This window comes from Oncorhynchus nerka, linkage group LG14, assembly GCF_034236695.1.
Source record: "Oncorhynchus nerka isolate Pitt River linkage group LG14, Oner_Uvic_2.0, whole genome shotgun sequence".
Classification (NCBI taxonomy): Eukaryota; Metazoa; Chordata; class Actinopteri; order Salmoniformes; family Salmonidae; genus Oncorhynchus; species Oncorhynchus nerka.
The window spans coordinates 67,543,947-67,558,914 of record NC_088409.1 but is presented as its reverse complement, the minus strand read 5'-3'; the positions used below and the strand labels follow the sequence as shown (position 1 = coordinate 67,558,914).

At 43.6% G+C, this 14,968-nt stretch overlaps 3 protein-coding genes across 6 annotated transcripts in view; all 3 read left to right on the top strand.

The window, feature by feature from the left end:
* The first annotated feature begins 637 nt into the window (after positions 1-637).
* Positions 638-6,069, top strand: LOC115141743 (solute carrier family 35 member F2-like). 4 transcript variants are annotated; one of them, XM_029680905.2, is made up of 8 exons: positions 638-822; positions 1,244-1,419; positions 1,657-1,784; positions 2,246-2,405; positions 2,552-2,708; positions 2,819-2,871; positions 4,015-4,169; positions 4,626-6,069. In XM_029680905.2, exons 1-8 carry the CDS (start codon positions 707-709, stop codon positions 4,863-4,865), a joined length of 1,185 nt encoding a protein of 394 aa, XP_029536765.2. In that variant the 5' UTR covers positions 638-706; the 3' UTR covers positions 4,866-6,069. The 4 variants fall into 4 exon arrangements, with proteins under 4 accessions (XP_029536765.2, XP_029536763.2, XP_029536764.2 ...); XM_029680903.2 differs by having other exon boundaries at positions 4,586-6,069; XM_029680904.2 differs by lacking the exon at positions 2,819-2,871.
* A 292-nt stretch (positions 6,070-6,361) lies between these two features.
* Positions 6,362-11,990, top strand: kbtbd3 (kelch repeat and BTB (POZ) domain containing 3). Its single transcript, XM_029680902.2, has 9 exons — positions 6,362-6,747; positions 6,822-6,987; positions 7,222-7,404; positions 7,928-8,101; positions 8,218-8,508; positions 8,629-8,871; positions 8,934-9,006; positions 9,141-9,358; positions 9,575-11,990. Exons 1-9 carry the CDS (start codon positions 6,503-6,505, stop codon positions 9,848-9,850), a joined length of 1,869 nt encoding a protein of 622 aa, XP_029536762.1. The 5' UTR covers positions 6,362-6,502; the 3' UTR covers positions 9,851-11,990.
* A 67-nt stretch (positions 11,991-12,057) lies between these two features.
* Positions 12,058-14,968, top strand: part of LOC115141741 (PHD finger protein 23-like) — an 18,069-nt gene continuing 15,158 nt past the window's right edge. Inside the window, exon 1 of the mRNA XM_029680900.2 lies at positions 12,058-12,408. Within this exon, the coding sequence (XP_029536760.1) occupies positions 12,397-12,408 (12 nt within the window). The 5' untranslated portion in view covers positions 12,058-12,396. The remainder of the gene's footprint in view (positions 12,409-14,968) is intronic.

The window sequence follows — 14,968 nt, the reverse complement described above, 5'->3', positions numbered from 1 at the left end:
GCTTCTTATTTAGCGCAATAAAAATAGACATGTAGATAAAAAAGGCTAAATATTTGGCCAGATTACAGTATTGTGTCATGACATGTTATCTGCATTTTTATGTGCTGCTCTTTGCACTTAAGACATTGCACCAAATAGGATTTTGCAGGTGTTGGAAAATGCATACAGGAGGCCACAGTTGCCGTGGCTGGGCCAGTGCTAAATTTAGCTTTTGACTGCCATGGAACCACTGAGTTTTATTACAGGTCAGTACATGATATGTACAGTAGCTATGTGACTTGGAGACAAGTGAGTAACATAGAGAAGGGATATGGACCCTGATTGAATCCACACAGCCTTCCTCTCTATTCCTTCATTCAAGCCTTTCCTTCCTTGGAGTAATTACCTGGCTGAAATTAAGTAATCACTGATCTAAATACCCCCCAACCCAACTCCCACAGTTTCACACACCCCACTTTCACCCACTTTGTACCACCCACTTTCATTCATATGTTTAAATCCACACAGCCGTCCTCTCCTATCCATCATTCATTGTACCAGCCACTTTCATCACTACTAAAAGCACTAAGTGATCTTTGCACTTTGATTAGAGAACACTGTTAATCATTCAGCCCAGGTAGCACAGTAGAAAGGAAAATGCCTCAGTCCAGGCAGCACACAGCAGTGTATTCCCCATTCCAGTACCCCACTGTTACAGTGAGACAACATGGCTGAGAAAGACCCAGAGGGGATTATAGCTACAGACCCCAGCAACAATGATGATAGAAAATGCCTTATTATCCGGAAGCTTCTGAAGTTCAACCCTAAAGAAGTGTTTACGTGGTGAGTCTATGAGGAGAGAAAACTCAATTAGAAAGAGAGAGAGATGTTATAATAGTGATGATCTGGATCCCATATGGCACCCTATCCATTATATACTGCACTACTTTTAACCAACTCCCTATGGGCTCTGGTCAAAAGTAGAGCACTATATAGGGAATGAGGTGCCATTTGGGACATATAGTGATGTAGTGGAGGTCTTTCAATGTCCAAGAATGTGTCCACTGTCCAGTAGCCTAGTCCGAGTTGTGTATGTCCCTGGCAGCTGGCATACAGTAGCCTGGACGGAGTTGTGTTGAAACTCTAATGAAGGCTATAGGGCCAAAACATGTTGCTTTTACCAATAAATACACAGCTTAATCAATGTCCACTGTCTTCCAAGAGTTGCTGAATTTCCTCTTCACGTATACCTTTGTCCTAACAGGCAGCTGGTGAAGACAGTTGCTATGAGTCAGGGTTTGGCTGCTCTCATCTGCGGCACAGCAGTAACATCCCAGTACCTGGCTTCAGACTACCACGTGGATGCGCCCATGCTTCAGAGCTTCATGAGCTACACACTGCTCTGCCTCACCTACACCACCGCTCTGCTGTTCAGAACAGGTACACACACACACTCTCAGGCACACCAACGTGCTGTTCTGAAGAACAGGTAGTCTCTCTCACACACACACTCACGCACACCAATGTTCTGCTTTGAAGAACAGGTAGTCTCTCTCACACACACACATTATCCCAGGGTGCTCCTCGTCAGAATATTACATTTGTCAACTCTATAAAATGTCATAATTGTGTAGCAGTGCAATAACCTCCAGGCCACCCTCTCCTAACGTGCTGTAGGGGATGAAAATATGTTTCCAATTTTAAAGAAGAGGTGGTGGAAGTATCTCCTACTAGGCTTGGTGGACGTCGAGGCTAACTACACTGTGGTTAAGGCTTACCAGTACACCACACTCACCAGTATACAGGTCAGAACTACGAGAGGGTGTGTGTGTGTATGCCTGTATGTTTTTGTTTTGTGTGTGTTTGAGCTTGCGTGCCTGCTTGCCTGCCTGTGGGTATGGGTGTATGCGTGCGTGTGTGCTGAGTTACAGTAGGGCAAAAAAGTATTTAGTCAGCCACCAATTGTGCAAGTTCTCCCACCTAAAAAGATGAGAGAGGCCTGTAATTTTCATCATAGCTACACTTCAACTATGACAGACAAAATGAGGATAAGAAATCCAGAAAATCACATTGTAGGATTTTTAATGAATTTATTTGAAAATTATGGTGGAAAATAAGTATTTATTTTAGTGATGGCTGTTTAACAGTCTGATGGCATTGAGATAGAAGCTGTTTTTCAGTCTCTCGTTCCCAGCTTTGATGCACCTGTACTGACCTCGCCTTCTGGACGTATGTGACTATTCTGGTGTGTCTCTCTGTCTTCCAGCTGCTGGACTGTTTTGTGATCCCCGTGTTGATGATACTCTCCTGCTGGTTCCTGAAGACGTGCTACAGACCTGTGCACTACGTCTCTGTGTGTGTCTGTCTGCTGGGGGTGGGGGCCATGGTGGGAGCTGACCTACTGGCTGGACGAGACCTGGGATCCAGTAAGAACCCACTCCATTCATTAATTCATTACTTTAATCTCTCAGTTCATATAATAAATAGTAACATATTGACCTCATCTCTTTCCTCATCCTCCTCTTCTATCTATCTCCTCTCCTGCCTCTATCCTTTCCTCTCTCTCTCCTAGCCTCAGACATTCTGTTAGGTGATGGCTTGGTCCTGCTCAGTGCCAGTCTATATGCTGTGTCTAATGTGTGTCAGGAGTACACCGTCAAACACCTCAGCAGAGTGGAGTTCCTAGGCATGGTCGGCCTGTTTGGCACACTCATCAGTGGCATACAACTGTAAGTGTGTGTGTGCACATGTATCTGCATGTGGATGTGTGTGCATGTTCAGGGAGAAGGTAGTAGAATGGGAATGTGGTTGATTTGAGTGATCTGCTGTGTTGCTACAGGGGCGTTCTGGAGCATAACAATGTGGCAAACATCCAATGGGACTGGAGAATTGGTTAGTACCACAAAATAAAATATACAGGGAACTGCCAAAATTAAGGAAACACTTTAGTAAATTAGGGATTCAAAGTATATTGAAAGCAGGTTCTTCCACACAGGTGTGGCTCCTACGTTAATTAAGCAATTAACGTCCCATCATGCTTAAGGTCATGTATAAAAATGCAGAGTTTCCCATTATTTTACCTACCATGGCTAGAAGAAGAGATCTCAGTGACTTTGAAAGAGGGGTCTCAAAGGAGCATAGGGGGTTTAAAGGGGGTGTGTGTATGTCTCAGTCACCAAATCTCAATCCAATTGAACACTTATGGGAGATTCTGGAGCGGCACCCAACACAGCATTTGCCATCAACAAAACAACAAATTATGTAATTTCTCATGGAAGAATGGTGTCTTATCCCTCCTATATAGTTCCAGATGTTTGTAGAATATATTCTAATGCACACTGAAGCTGTTGTGGCAGCTCGTGGTGGCCCAACGCCCTATTAAGACACTTTATGTTAGTGTTTCCTTTATTTTGGCAGTTACCTGTACATTCGATATTTTGTATGCATTTTTTTATTGAACAGATAGGACAGCGTAAAAGAAGGAAAGTAAGGAGAGGGTTTGTTACAAAGTAGCTGTGGGTCTGGGATTCGGTAGTGGTAACGACTAGACCACCTCAGGCCACCTCAGGCCACTCTTAGGATTACAGAAGTGGTGGTGGCAAGGTTACAGAGAGTTCAGAATGTCTGCTGTGTCAGCTTGCAGAAGAACAGTTTCCACAGCTCTTTGCTGCTCTTTATCTTGTGTTTTATTGGATCTGCAAAAGTTGATCTTCCTTGTTTATAATGATTTTTGCCCTGTATAATGTTTGTGTTTTTCTGTTCAGGCCTATTGTTCGCTGACTATGCCCAGTGTATAAGTAGAAGATATTAGTACTTTGTTGATTCCAACTTGGGAAATTGTTTTATCACCACAAGCATCATCAACGATTACACAGACAAGGATCAATAATATTCAGATATGAAAACACATAATAAAATAGTAAAAAGACAGATGCACATTAGGAGCGATAAGAAAAAAATATTAGAAATGCTGTTGTCTGCCATACTCTGGGAAAACAATGTTCATTTTATCATGTATAATTCTTCTCTCCCCAGGCCTGCTGTTTGCTGGCTATGCCCTGTGTATGTACACCCTGTACAGCTGTATGCCCATAGTGGTCAAGAAGACCAGTGCTACAGCAGTCAACCTCTCCCTGCTCACTGCAGACCTCCTCAGCCTCTTCTGTGGCCTGTTTCTCTTTCAATACACGGTTAGTACACACACAGCACACACACACTGGGGATAGTAGGTACAGTAGGTTGAGCCATTTGACAGTTCAGTTGCTGATTGTGTTTCTCAATAGATAAAGAGACTAGTTAATCAATGATTTGATGACTCCAATGATGGATGATAGATTGATTGATTGCTGCAGTACTATGTCTGTACTCACTCTAATCTCTTTCAAACTAGTCTATTCTAATCCCTGTGCGATCAAGGAGGCAGTTGTGATAAGAACAGAAACAGAGATAGCAGGATCCATCCCACTAGAGCTGTCCTGTCACAGGACACTGCTGTCCTTATTTTAAAACCTCTTAGTCCTGAAGAGAAATGGTCACCGTGACCCTGTTCAGTGTGTTGATGACTGTTAATGTGTAATCTCATATAGCACATCTGGTGTGTGTGTAGTTCTCAGCTTTGTACATGGTGTCTCTGGTGATCATCCTAGTGGGCTTCGTCGCATTCAACACCGTGGCAACGACCCCTGACCCTGCAGACCCTATCGCCCCCTCCGTGGGCTGGGAGGAGTGCGGCTACGACAACCCTGATGACATCATCGAAGAAGTGGTGGTGGCGGTTTTGGAAGAGGAAGAGGGTGAACACACAGGGGTGTCATGGAATCAGAGAACACAGAATAAGGAAGTACCGGCAGAGGGACGGAGTACCAAGATGTGATCTGATCTACTAGATGAGCACTTCCCAACTGTCTATAGCTGTTAAACTCCTTGTCTCCTTTCTTTAATTTGTGCCATTCTAATACATCTACAGATTGACAGGTGTATATATGTACAGTATAGGTGTGTTGTAATATTTGTCCACTAGTTGACATGGCAGGAAGAATGATAAATGTTTTATTCCACATTCATTGTGGGGTGTGTCAAGTTAATGAGTGATTCTTCATTGATATCAAACCTGGTTGGAGCATAAACCCAATTAAGAAAAATATTTTCACATAAAGAATATTATATGCAGGGCTCAATGTGTGCAACATTACCTAATTAAATTATCATTATTTGAGACAACAAAACAAAAAACACAATCGAAGAATGGGACCCTCGTTTTTCTAATGAAGAAATACTTGATACTTGAAATCTTTGGAATGAGGTCGCACGTTGAGTATTTACACGTCATGTCCTCGCGTTGCTTCGCTCTTCCGGTAGGTAAGAGAGCTGTCCGTAGTGCTGAAACAGTTATTAGCACGCACACAACATTGTTTACAAACATCGGATCTGATCAGCTCATCAAATCTATGGACAGAACGTTTTTGTTTTTCCCGAGCTAGTGCTAGTCAAATACTTTATTATAATCAGTAAGCGAACTAATAGTCTGCTTTGTGATTCACTCTATATATGATACTAAACAAGGCACGGAAGCAATGCTACTGAACTGCTTTGGGACAAATAATAATTTACATGTAGACACCTCCTCCGTGCGTTTACAGACAGTTGAGATATAATAAGGTAGACTGCATGCAAATGTTTTTCTTAACCCTCTCCCTCTGTCAATCATCCATCTCTTTCCCTGACTCCTAAACTAAACCAGCTCCACAGTAAGGATCGATAGACAGACTACTAGGTTATAGAGCTTGCACAGGCCCCATATGGAAAATAATCATGAAAATCAAATAAGAATATTGTAAAGCAGAAGAACATTATTTGTACAAACATCTAAGAAGTAATCTAACAAGGATCTGGTCAAATGTATGTTTTTCCTTATATGTCAGTGCTGTATTTGTATATGTGTTAACTTATATGCCTTATATGACATACATAATTGAATACATTATTGTGGTGCATTTCCTAAAAAGACATCGTAAGACATATTAGAGACAAAATATATGAATTATGTTCTGAGAATGTAACCTCTACAAAATAAATGTTTTCTTATAGGTTTCACATTGTTTTTTATAAGTCAACATATAAAAACTTGACAATTACTTTGAGAAAAATAAAGTATTTGCATATAAATGTTCAAGTATGAGTTTCCATGGTTAAGGCTGGGCAGAACCTCCTACTGAACTGTTGATGTATCTACAGCTATGCCTTGGTCTCCCATCCAGGGTTTTAACCAAACCCAGGCCTATTTAGCTTTGATATTTATCACTGACTACTACCAATGTGCTATCATGAGAATGATTGTTGCGAGATCTCCACTTAATAAATAGAGTCACTGCTGAATAGAGTCACTGCTGCTATCAGTCATTCCTCCTCCCCTCCTCCTCCCGTTCTCCTCTTCTCTCACTCAGTTGATGCCCCTAGTTTGCATAATCTTAGAACATAAAACTGATAAAGTTTTCCTGATTCTGTCCCAGACACTGGAGTGATCATGGATCCACGGTCTGAGGGATCCGACCCCCGGTCCGAGGGAACTGACTACGTTCCCAACAGTATTCCCTATGTTCCGGAGCACAGGTCTGAGCTGTGTGTGTCAGAGGCTCACAGCCAGCAGCTACTGGGCATGCTCAGATCGTTCAGAGAGCGAGGCCTACTGTTTGACTTCACTATAACAGTCCAGGACCAGACCTTCCCCTGTCACCGCTGTGTCCTGGCAGCCTGCAGCGACTTCTTCAGGTTGGTGTGTGTGTGTGGGTTTGTGTGTGCGTGCATCTGTGTGTGTGTGTGCTCTAAAGGTTCTCTGTCTGCAGGGCCATGTTTGAGTTGGACATGCGTGAGTGTGGTGATAGGATGGTAACCCTGGGTAACCAGTCCCCAGAAGCCGTGCGCTGCTTCCTGGACTTCTGTTACTCTGGAGAGATGGTCGTCACCCACGAAAACGTAGACATGCTCTTCCAGCTCGCCTCTTTCCTACAGGTACACTACATCAGGGGTAACCCTTACCCTAACGGCACCCTACCCTATGCCCTACATAGTGCACTATTTTTGACCAAAGCCCTATGGACCATGGTCAAAAGTAGTGCACTATCAATGGAAGAGGGTGGCATTTGGAACAAACACTAGATCTGGGTCAGATGCATACTGTATGTCAAATCCATTCAGAAACTTGAGAGGTGATGTTGATATATTGACCGGTGTTCCATTTCCCAGGTGTCTGTGCTCTTCAGAGCATGCAGTGACTTCCTGATAGGAACCCTGGAGCTCTCCAACTGCCTGATGCTATTGGCCCTCGCCGAGGGATATGGCTCCGCTTCCCTCCTCCAGCAGGCCAATGAGTTTGTAGTTCAGAACTTCCACAACCTCTCAACGACTACAGACTTCCTGGATATGCCGGTGAGGAGCCACTCTGATAAGTTTCCATTGTCATTCATTGAGACTCATAAAAAGACGTTTGTGCATTGAAATAAAAGGGCCCTAGCACACCTGATTCAACATATCAGCTCATCATCAAGTTGAATTAGGTGTGTTAGTGCTAAGGTAAATACATCCCTCTGTGTCTCACTTTAGCTTTTGAGAAAGTCACTATCCACTCTGTCACTCCCCCAAACCCTTTTCTCCTGAAGTGTGCATGGGTCCACTCCCCCTGAAGGATTTAAAAGCATTGGATGGGTTTTAAATACTAACGTTGTATATAGACTCTTTTTTTCTACTGTGTTATTGACTTGTTTATTGTTTACTCCATGTGTAACTCTGTGTTGTTGTCTGTTCACACTGCTATGCTTTATCTTGGCCAGGTCGCAGTTGTAAATGAGAACTTGTTCTCAACTAGCCTACCTGGTTAAATAAAGGTGGGGGAAAAAAAATTAAAAAAAATAAAAAAAACATTGGGACACTGATTTACTTCCTGTCCTCCCAGTTGGGCGTGCTCGAGTTATGTCTGGGTTCGGACAGTCTGAGCGTGCCCAGTGAGGAGGTGGCGGTGAGGTCATCCCTGAGGTGGACAAGTCACGACCTCCAGACCAGACAGAGGCTGTTGCCACGGCTCCTAGCACTGCTACGGCTACATCACGTACCCACACACACCCTGCAGGTACACACACGCATGCAGGATCAGGCGCAGGCATGCCCCCCCCCCCCACACACACACACATACACATATGCATGGTTATTCTTACCAGTCAAAATGTATTATGTATGTGTGTTCAGGCCCTGGCCCGGACTGAGAATCTCCTCTCAGGGGACCAACTCTGTGTTAGTCTGGTCAGTGATGCAGTGAGTAGACAGACACAGCTCAGTGGTCTACTGCCAGACGCCAGACCAGCCACCACACAGTCTTACATCTACATCCACAAGACAGAGGAGAACGGAGATATACACCACAGCTTCTGTTACTGCCTGGACACAGACCAATGGAGAGAGCTACCTCAGGGCCAGGGGGCGGGTTTTAGTATGACCCCTGACCCCTCAGGCTCTTCCCTCACCAGCTATGCCGAGAAGGTATACAAACACAAACACACATGCACACGCACACAGGCAGTAACACATAGTGGAGTGGTACAACTGAATTTACGCTTCGATCAACTATCATTATTTTATATCTCCTCTCCTCTCTTTAAGTTGTTTGTGACAGGTGGTTGTCGTGGCAACTGTTGTCGCACGGTGCGTCTTCACGTGGCAGAGCCATTCCATGAGGCGACAGCGGAGGTTTGGTGCTACTGCCCAGTCACACACACCTGCACCCCTGCCCCGGACATGGGGAAACCCCGTACCATGCACACAGCCATCACCACCCTGGACAGACTGTATGTGCTAGGAGGGAGGACCAGAGGAGAAAGGGAGGGGACTCCTAGCCTAATGGAGGTGAGAATGAAGATGATGATGATGATGATTATGATGGTTCTGATGATGATGATCGTCTGTAGGTGGAGTACTACGACCCCCTGGCCAAAACCTGGACCTCCGTCAGCCCTCTGCCCACTGCTATCTACTACCCAGGTACGGAACACACACACAGAAACATACATACACAAATGGACACAGACACACAGACACCCACACACAAATATAGAAACCCACACACACATACACACACATACCTCTAAACCTCCCTGTGTCCTCGTATTACCCAGAAGCCAGTGCGTGCGGCAGCATCATCTACACATTGGGTTCGTCAGTGGAGATATCGGACTCCTTCAACCCTTCGCTGGACTGTTTCCTGCGCTACGATGCTGTTTCTGACCAGTGGAGCCACATGGTGGCAGAGTTTGGTCAGTTTTTCCACGCCACCCTGGTCAAGGCTGTGTCCGTCAACAACATTTTACACCTCTGTGACTTGTCTACGTATAAGGTGACTGACTTGTTGATTGATTATTTGATTGATTGATTGATGTCTCCATCTATAAGTCTTTATATTTATTCCTCCTTCATTTAATCAGGCAGGTCCTATTGACATAGATACAGTACATGGGGACTTTGTCATTAAAACAAACTTGACAACTATTCTACGAAACACCAACTCACCACACCTGACCAGTCTGAGTCCTGTGTTCTGTGTTCTGTCCAGGTGTACAGTTTCTGTCCAGAGACGTGTGTATGGCAAGGGGAGGGGTCGTTCGAGTGTGCCGGGTTCAACGCAGGCTCCGTGGGCGTGGCCAACCGAATCTACATCCTGGGAGGAGACTACTCACCTGATGAAATCACTGACGAAGTCCAAGTGTACCACAGTGGGCGGGGCCAGTGGGAGGAAGTGACACCAATGCCATGCCCCCTGACAGAGTTTCACTGTCAGGTCATCAGCTTCAACAGATACAGAGACCCCTGGGGAGGAAGGGACATGTAACACACACACACTACCTGGGGACTAAAAGCTGCACTCCGCATCAATGAAATAAATGATGTTTTGTCATACTTCAAGTATTTATTAGTTTTATTACATTTTATGTTATATATTTATTTATAAACTGGGTGGTCGAGCCCTGAATGCTGATTGTCTGACAGCCATGGTATATCAGACCGTATACCACGGGTATGACAAAACATGTATTTTTTACTGCTCTAATTACATTGGTAACCAGTTTTTAATAGCAATAAGGCACCTCAGGGGTTTGTGGTATATGGCCAATATACCATGGCTAAGGGCTGTATCTCCAAGTTGCGTCGTGCCTAAGAACAGCCCTTAGCCATTGTAAATTGGCCATATACCACAACCCCTCGTGCCTTATCAAATTAAATTAAATGTTATTGGTTACATACACATATTTAGCAGATGTTATTGTGGGTGTAGCGAAATACTTGTGTTCCTAGCTCCAGCAGTGCAGTATTATCTAACAATTCACAACAATACATACAAGTCTAAAAGTAAAAGAATGGAATTAAGAAATATATAATTTGGACAAGCAATGTCTTTGTGGCATTGACTAAAATACAGTAGAATAGAATACAGTATATACATATGAAATGAGTAAAGCAGTATGTAAACATTATTAAAGTGACTAGTGTTACATTATTAAAGTGACCAGTGATTCCATGTCTATGTATAATAGGGCAGCAGCCTCTGAGGTGCAGGGTTGAGTAACTGGGTGTTAGACGGCTAGTGATGGCTATTTAACAGTCTGATGGCCTTGAGATAGAAGCTGTTTTTCAGTCTCTCGGTCCCAGCTTTGATGTACCTGTACTGACCTTGCCTTCTGGATGGTAGCGGGGTGAACAGGCAATGGCTCGGGTGGTTGATGTCCTTGATGATCTTTTTGGCCTTCCTGTGACATTGGGTTGGGTGCTGTAGGTGTCCTGGAGGGCAGGCAGTGTGCCCCCTGATGATGTGTTGGGCAGACCACACCACCCTCTGGAGAGCCTTGCGGTTGCGCGCAGTGCAGTTGCCATGCCAGGCGGTGATACAGCCCGAGAGGATGCTCTCAATTGTGCATCTGTAGAAGTTTGTGAGGGTCTTAGGGTCCAAACCAAATTGCTTCAGCCTCCTGAGGTTGAAGAGGCGCTGTTGTGCCTTCTTCACTACACTGTCTGTGTGGGTGGACCATTTCAGATTGTCAGTGATGTGTACGCAGAGGAACTTGAAGCTTTTCACTGTCATCCACTGTGGTCCCGTCGAAGTGAAACGGGGCGTGCTCCCTCTGCTGTTTCCTGCTTAATTGAAACATTTTCGATTTCCAATAATGCTATTTGGGTTCAAAGCTACAGTAGAGGTTTCTGAGTCTACTGGACCACAGACTTATCTTTGTTGTTTCTGGACATGTCTGATTACCTGACTAAGGCTGTTGCAGCTGATATGTCATCTATTGTGGTGCAGGATCTATTAAAGAACTTTGTAATTGCATTTTTCTGTGTGCAGGTTTTCAGTGTAACTGGACTGGGCCTGCCTTTACTATTTTAAAGTGAGACAGTGAGAGGCCACTGTCCCAGGTAACAAGTGTTACAACACCCTCTACTGGTAGACTATGGAATGTTTTTGTGCCAGTGTAGGCTTGTCTAGCCAAACACCACGTTGTAATGTTGAAATATTTGTAAACACTTGAGCAGAGGGCTAACCATTTGACACAAACATAATTGAATTATGATTCTACATAGCTCACATTGTTGACTTTCTCAAAGCCAAAAACAAGGAGCTTCAAAACAGTTCAAATTGAATGAGGGCACCTGTGCTCCATGATCTATTGCCGAGTTTTCGCGGGAGATATTATAAGGTATTCTACTGTTCGGTGTCGTAGGCTACTAGATGACGGACGGATTCAACCATCTGACTGGATAGGGGTGTTCCACAATAGGATACGCTGTATGTTGTACGTTTTGTTCTTAGATGTGTCATGCAAATGTTTTATAGTATTATAATATTGTGCTACAATTAGGCATATTTCGTATACTCCAATTGTTAATTTAGATAGTATTCCTTCACCCCATCAACGAAACGGGGGTTGCTGTCCTCTTTTGAGTTAAGCGTTCCTGTCCTGCTCCGGGGAGTGATGTCACTGATGGAATGTGATCGTTTCGCGAATCTCCCACCCTCACGAGTCAGTGTACTTTTCATTGCTTTTTAAATCATAAAACAGCTTGACGATTGTTCGTAGAGAGACTATCAAAGAAAAGTACATTTTCGCTGTTTGTCTGCATTCTAGGACAGTTGCTCAATGGTTTATCATTAAACATTTTGTGGATCGAACAACATAGTTGGCTATATTTCAACTGGGTGACAATGATATAATGTCTAGTAGCTAAATGTTGACCTTTGTGACGTACGCTTTGCTGTAAACTAGAACGTCGACATTTATTTTCCTAAAATAACCCATTTTGTCGATTGAAGATAATCAGGACAGGGCTGCAGTCGAGCAAGGACAAGACATTTTGTTTGCATTTGATCTACAGCGACATACAACAATGTTAACCCAGGTATGTATGGTTTATTACATTCTTATTAGCATGCATTCTTGGTACATTCTTTCCAACGTGGTAAGAACAAACCAGGTTCCGTGTAAGCTGCTAGCCGCTTGCTGTGTGTGGTTTGTCCAGGGCGCGCGACTTGGACACGGCAATGTTCTTTCCGTGTAGCATAAAGAATCAAACCCCTCAAATGATGGTCAGCGAAGAAAGCATCAGCGATGGACTTCGTGTGAAACATATCCAGTAGTTTATTGTGTGTCCAAAAATCGTTGACACAACTTATTTTATTACTGCGCAGCATCGAGTGTGTAGTCTAGGCTAGACTACAGAAGCCATGTCAGGAGGAATTCTATTGTGTCACCGAAATATTTGGTTCTCTGCTCATTGATTTACATTCCTAACTAAGTGAATGACAAATTAGATCAGTGAGTAGACTAGGATGCCATTTGATCAAGCTCTCTAGTTTAGAGAAACTATTTGAAGAAGCGAAGGCTACATTTTATTCGCCTACTTCAACAGTCTAACCCACTGTCATTAATCTTTGGTGACCGCCCATCAGTCAGGTTACGATTAATTATCATCTTCGTCGCCATCTTCAGATAAATGATCCTCTCCTGTCCTTAAAAGTCATTTTAAGTGATTTTGGGCACCGTGTTTGTCTCGTTATGCGTTGATCAGTTCCTATGCAGACGACCCCTGTGTAGAGTACAGACATGAAGTCGATATTTTCCTGACTGTCAAGTCTCGGATGGGATGGTAATGACAATAAGACTAGCCAGCCTATAACGTTACACGAAAAGTTATGTCTTGAAATTACGCCTATGCTACCTTTGCCGCTTGGAGAAACCGTCGAGACCGGCTTCGTTGTCTGTGTTTCTGTCATACATTCGCCTACAGTCTGTTTCAGCCCTCGTTTCCACCCCTCCCCCATTAGCCCTTCCGCTCCGGCTTTAAACACTCCGATACAATGTTGCCATTAAGTGATACATAATGTCCAATCGAGTTGCAAGTTGCAAAAGTGTTGCAATAGCCTCTGTATATCAACACATGTATATGCAATATTCACGAATCGTTCTTGGACTATAGGGTACGTATTCCTGCTTTGTAGGCTATTGGGCTACACGTTTTTGAAATGGCTGTCCATTTTGTGTCATTACCGTGTGAGGCCTTCTGAAAGTTTATTTCGATCATCTTAGCCTAAAGTTGTGTGTTCTTTCAAAGCACAACTCTAGATGTATTGCATACTCTTATTATTATTTTATTTTTTATTGCTATTGCTAAAACTGATTAAGCTATTAACACTCAGCACACCGGAAATCTATAACAACTAGAATGACCATGAGGGTCAGCAGTTATTTCAATTGTGTAACTATTCCATAATCAGTGGCTATAGTCATTGAGAAGCAATGTAAAAAATGAAAAATATTGAGTTAATAAAGCGGCATACAAACACGGTCTCTTGTTTTGCTTTCTTGAGTAAGACAACTCCAAAATGCAGGTGTTTCAGCTTTGCTCAGTGCACTCTGTGGTGGTGGAGCGCCCAGCGGAAAATAGAGAGCGGAATGGCTGGTTATGTTTTCTAGTTGCGCCGTTATTGGCTCAGTGTTCTGTCACTCATGGGGACATTACGTCACCGCAAATTCTACGGGGAGAGCTTGAAAATTCAAGCCCCTTGGTTGCTGCCATAGAGTTATATTAGAAGTGCCCATCGAAGAAGGCTCAGGGTCATTGGCCACAGATAAAATGGGGTAAAATCCCATTTGATCTACAGTAGCTTTAATTGGACTGATCATGTCAACATCATACTTTCAAAATCTTAGCTAGAAAGCTAGACAAGCAGTCATCATCATGCATCACGTTGACAATCTACTGGCAAATCCTTTTCAATTCTTGTCATATGAAGGGAAATTAGAAAACATCTGTATGAAAAAGGTCTGAATACATGATAATTGTGCATCAGATATAACGCTGTTAAACTGGGATTACTGGGGAAATCAAACGTTGTGGCTCAGCTAGACATATAGACGAGCCATCAACCTTCACAACCAACAAAGGGAGGAGAATAGGTACGTGCTTGACACAATTATAGCATATATTAAATTGTGGCAATTGTGGGACAGCACTGCGAGGCCATGACGAGTCGGCCGACTCCTTGAACCCAGGCGTTTTCAGGTGTATTTTTGAGACCATGCGTGAAGAAGATTACAGGCTACAAAGGCATTATGACGACCAACCCATTTTTAAGGGTACATCAAGCACAATCCAAAACAAACTTTTGTATTGTATGTATGAAGTGTACAGAGAAGCTATAGCTAAGGAGATGTCTGAGACTCCTTTTGCATCTGTACAGGTAGATGAGACCACCGACGTCTCCTGTAAATCACATATGGTAATAGTGCTGCGCTACATGTTAGGGAAAGGAGGATACCTAGTCAGTTGTCCAACTGAATGTATTCAACTGAAATGTGTCTTCCGCATTTAACCCAACCCCTCTGAATCAGAGAGGTGCGGGGGGCTGCCTTAATTCGAAATCCACGTCTTCAGCGCCAGACAACGGTGTGTGTGAGAG

Coding starts and splice junctions, on each gene's coding strand:
- kbtbd3 (XM_029680902.2), top strand. CDS start 6,503: ATGGATCCACGGTCTGAGGGATCCGACCCCCGGTCCGAGGGAACTGAC. Junction 9,007..9,140: donor CACTGCTATCTACTACCCAG/GTACGGAACACA, acceptor CGTATTACCCAG/AAGCCAGTGCGTGCGGCAGC. Junction 9,359..9,574: donor GTGACTTGTCTACGTATAAG/GTGACTGACTTG, acceptor TGTTCTGTCCAG/GTGTACAGTTTCTGTCCAGA.
- LOC115141743 (XM_029680903.2), top strand. CDS start 707: ATGGCTGAGAAAGACCCAGAGGGGATTATAGCTACAGACCCCAGCAAC. Junction 2,406..2,551: donor TGGACGAGACCTGGGATCCA/GTAAGAACCCAC, acceptor TCTCTCTCCTAG/CCTCAGACATTCTGTTAGGT. Junction 2,872..4,014: donor CCAATGGGACTGGAGAATTG/GTTAGTACCACA, acceptor TTCTCTCCCCAG/GCCTGCTGTTTGCTGGCTAT.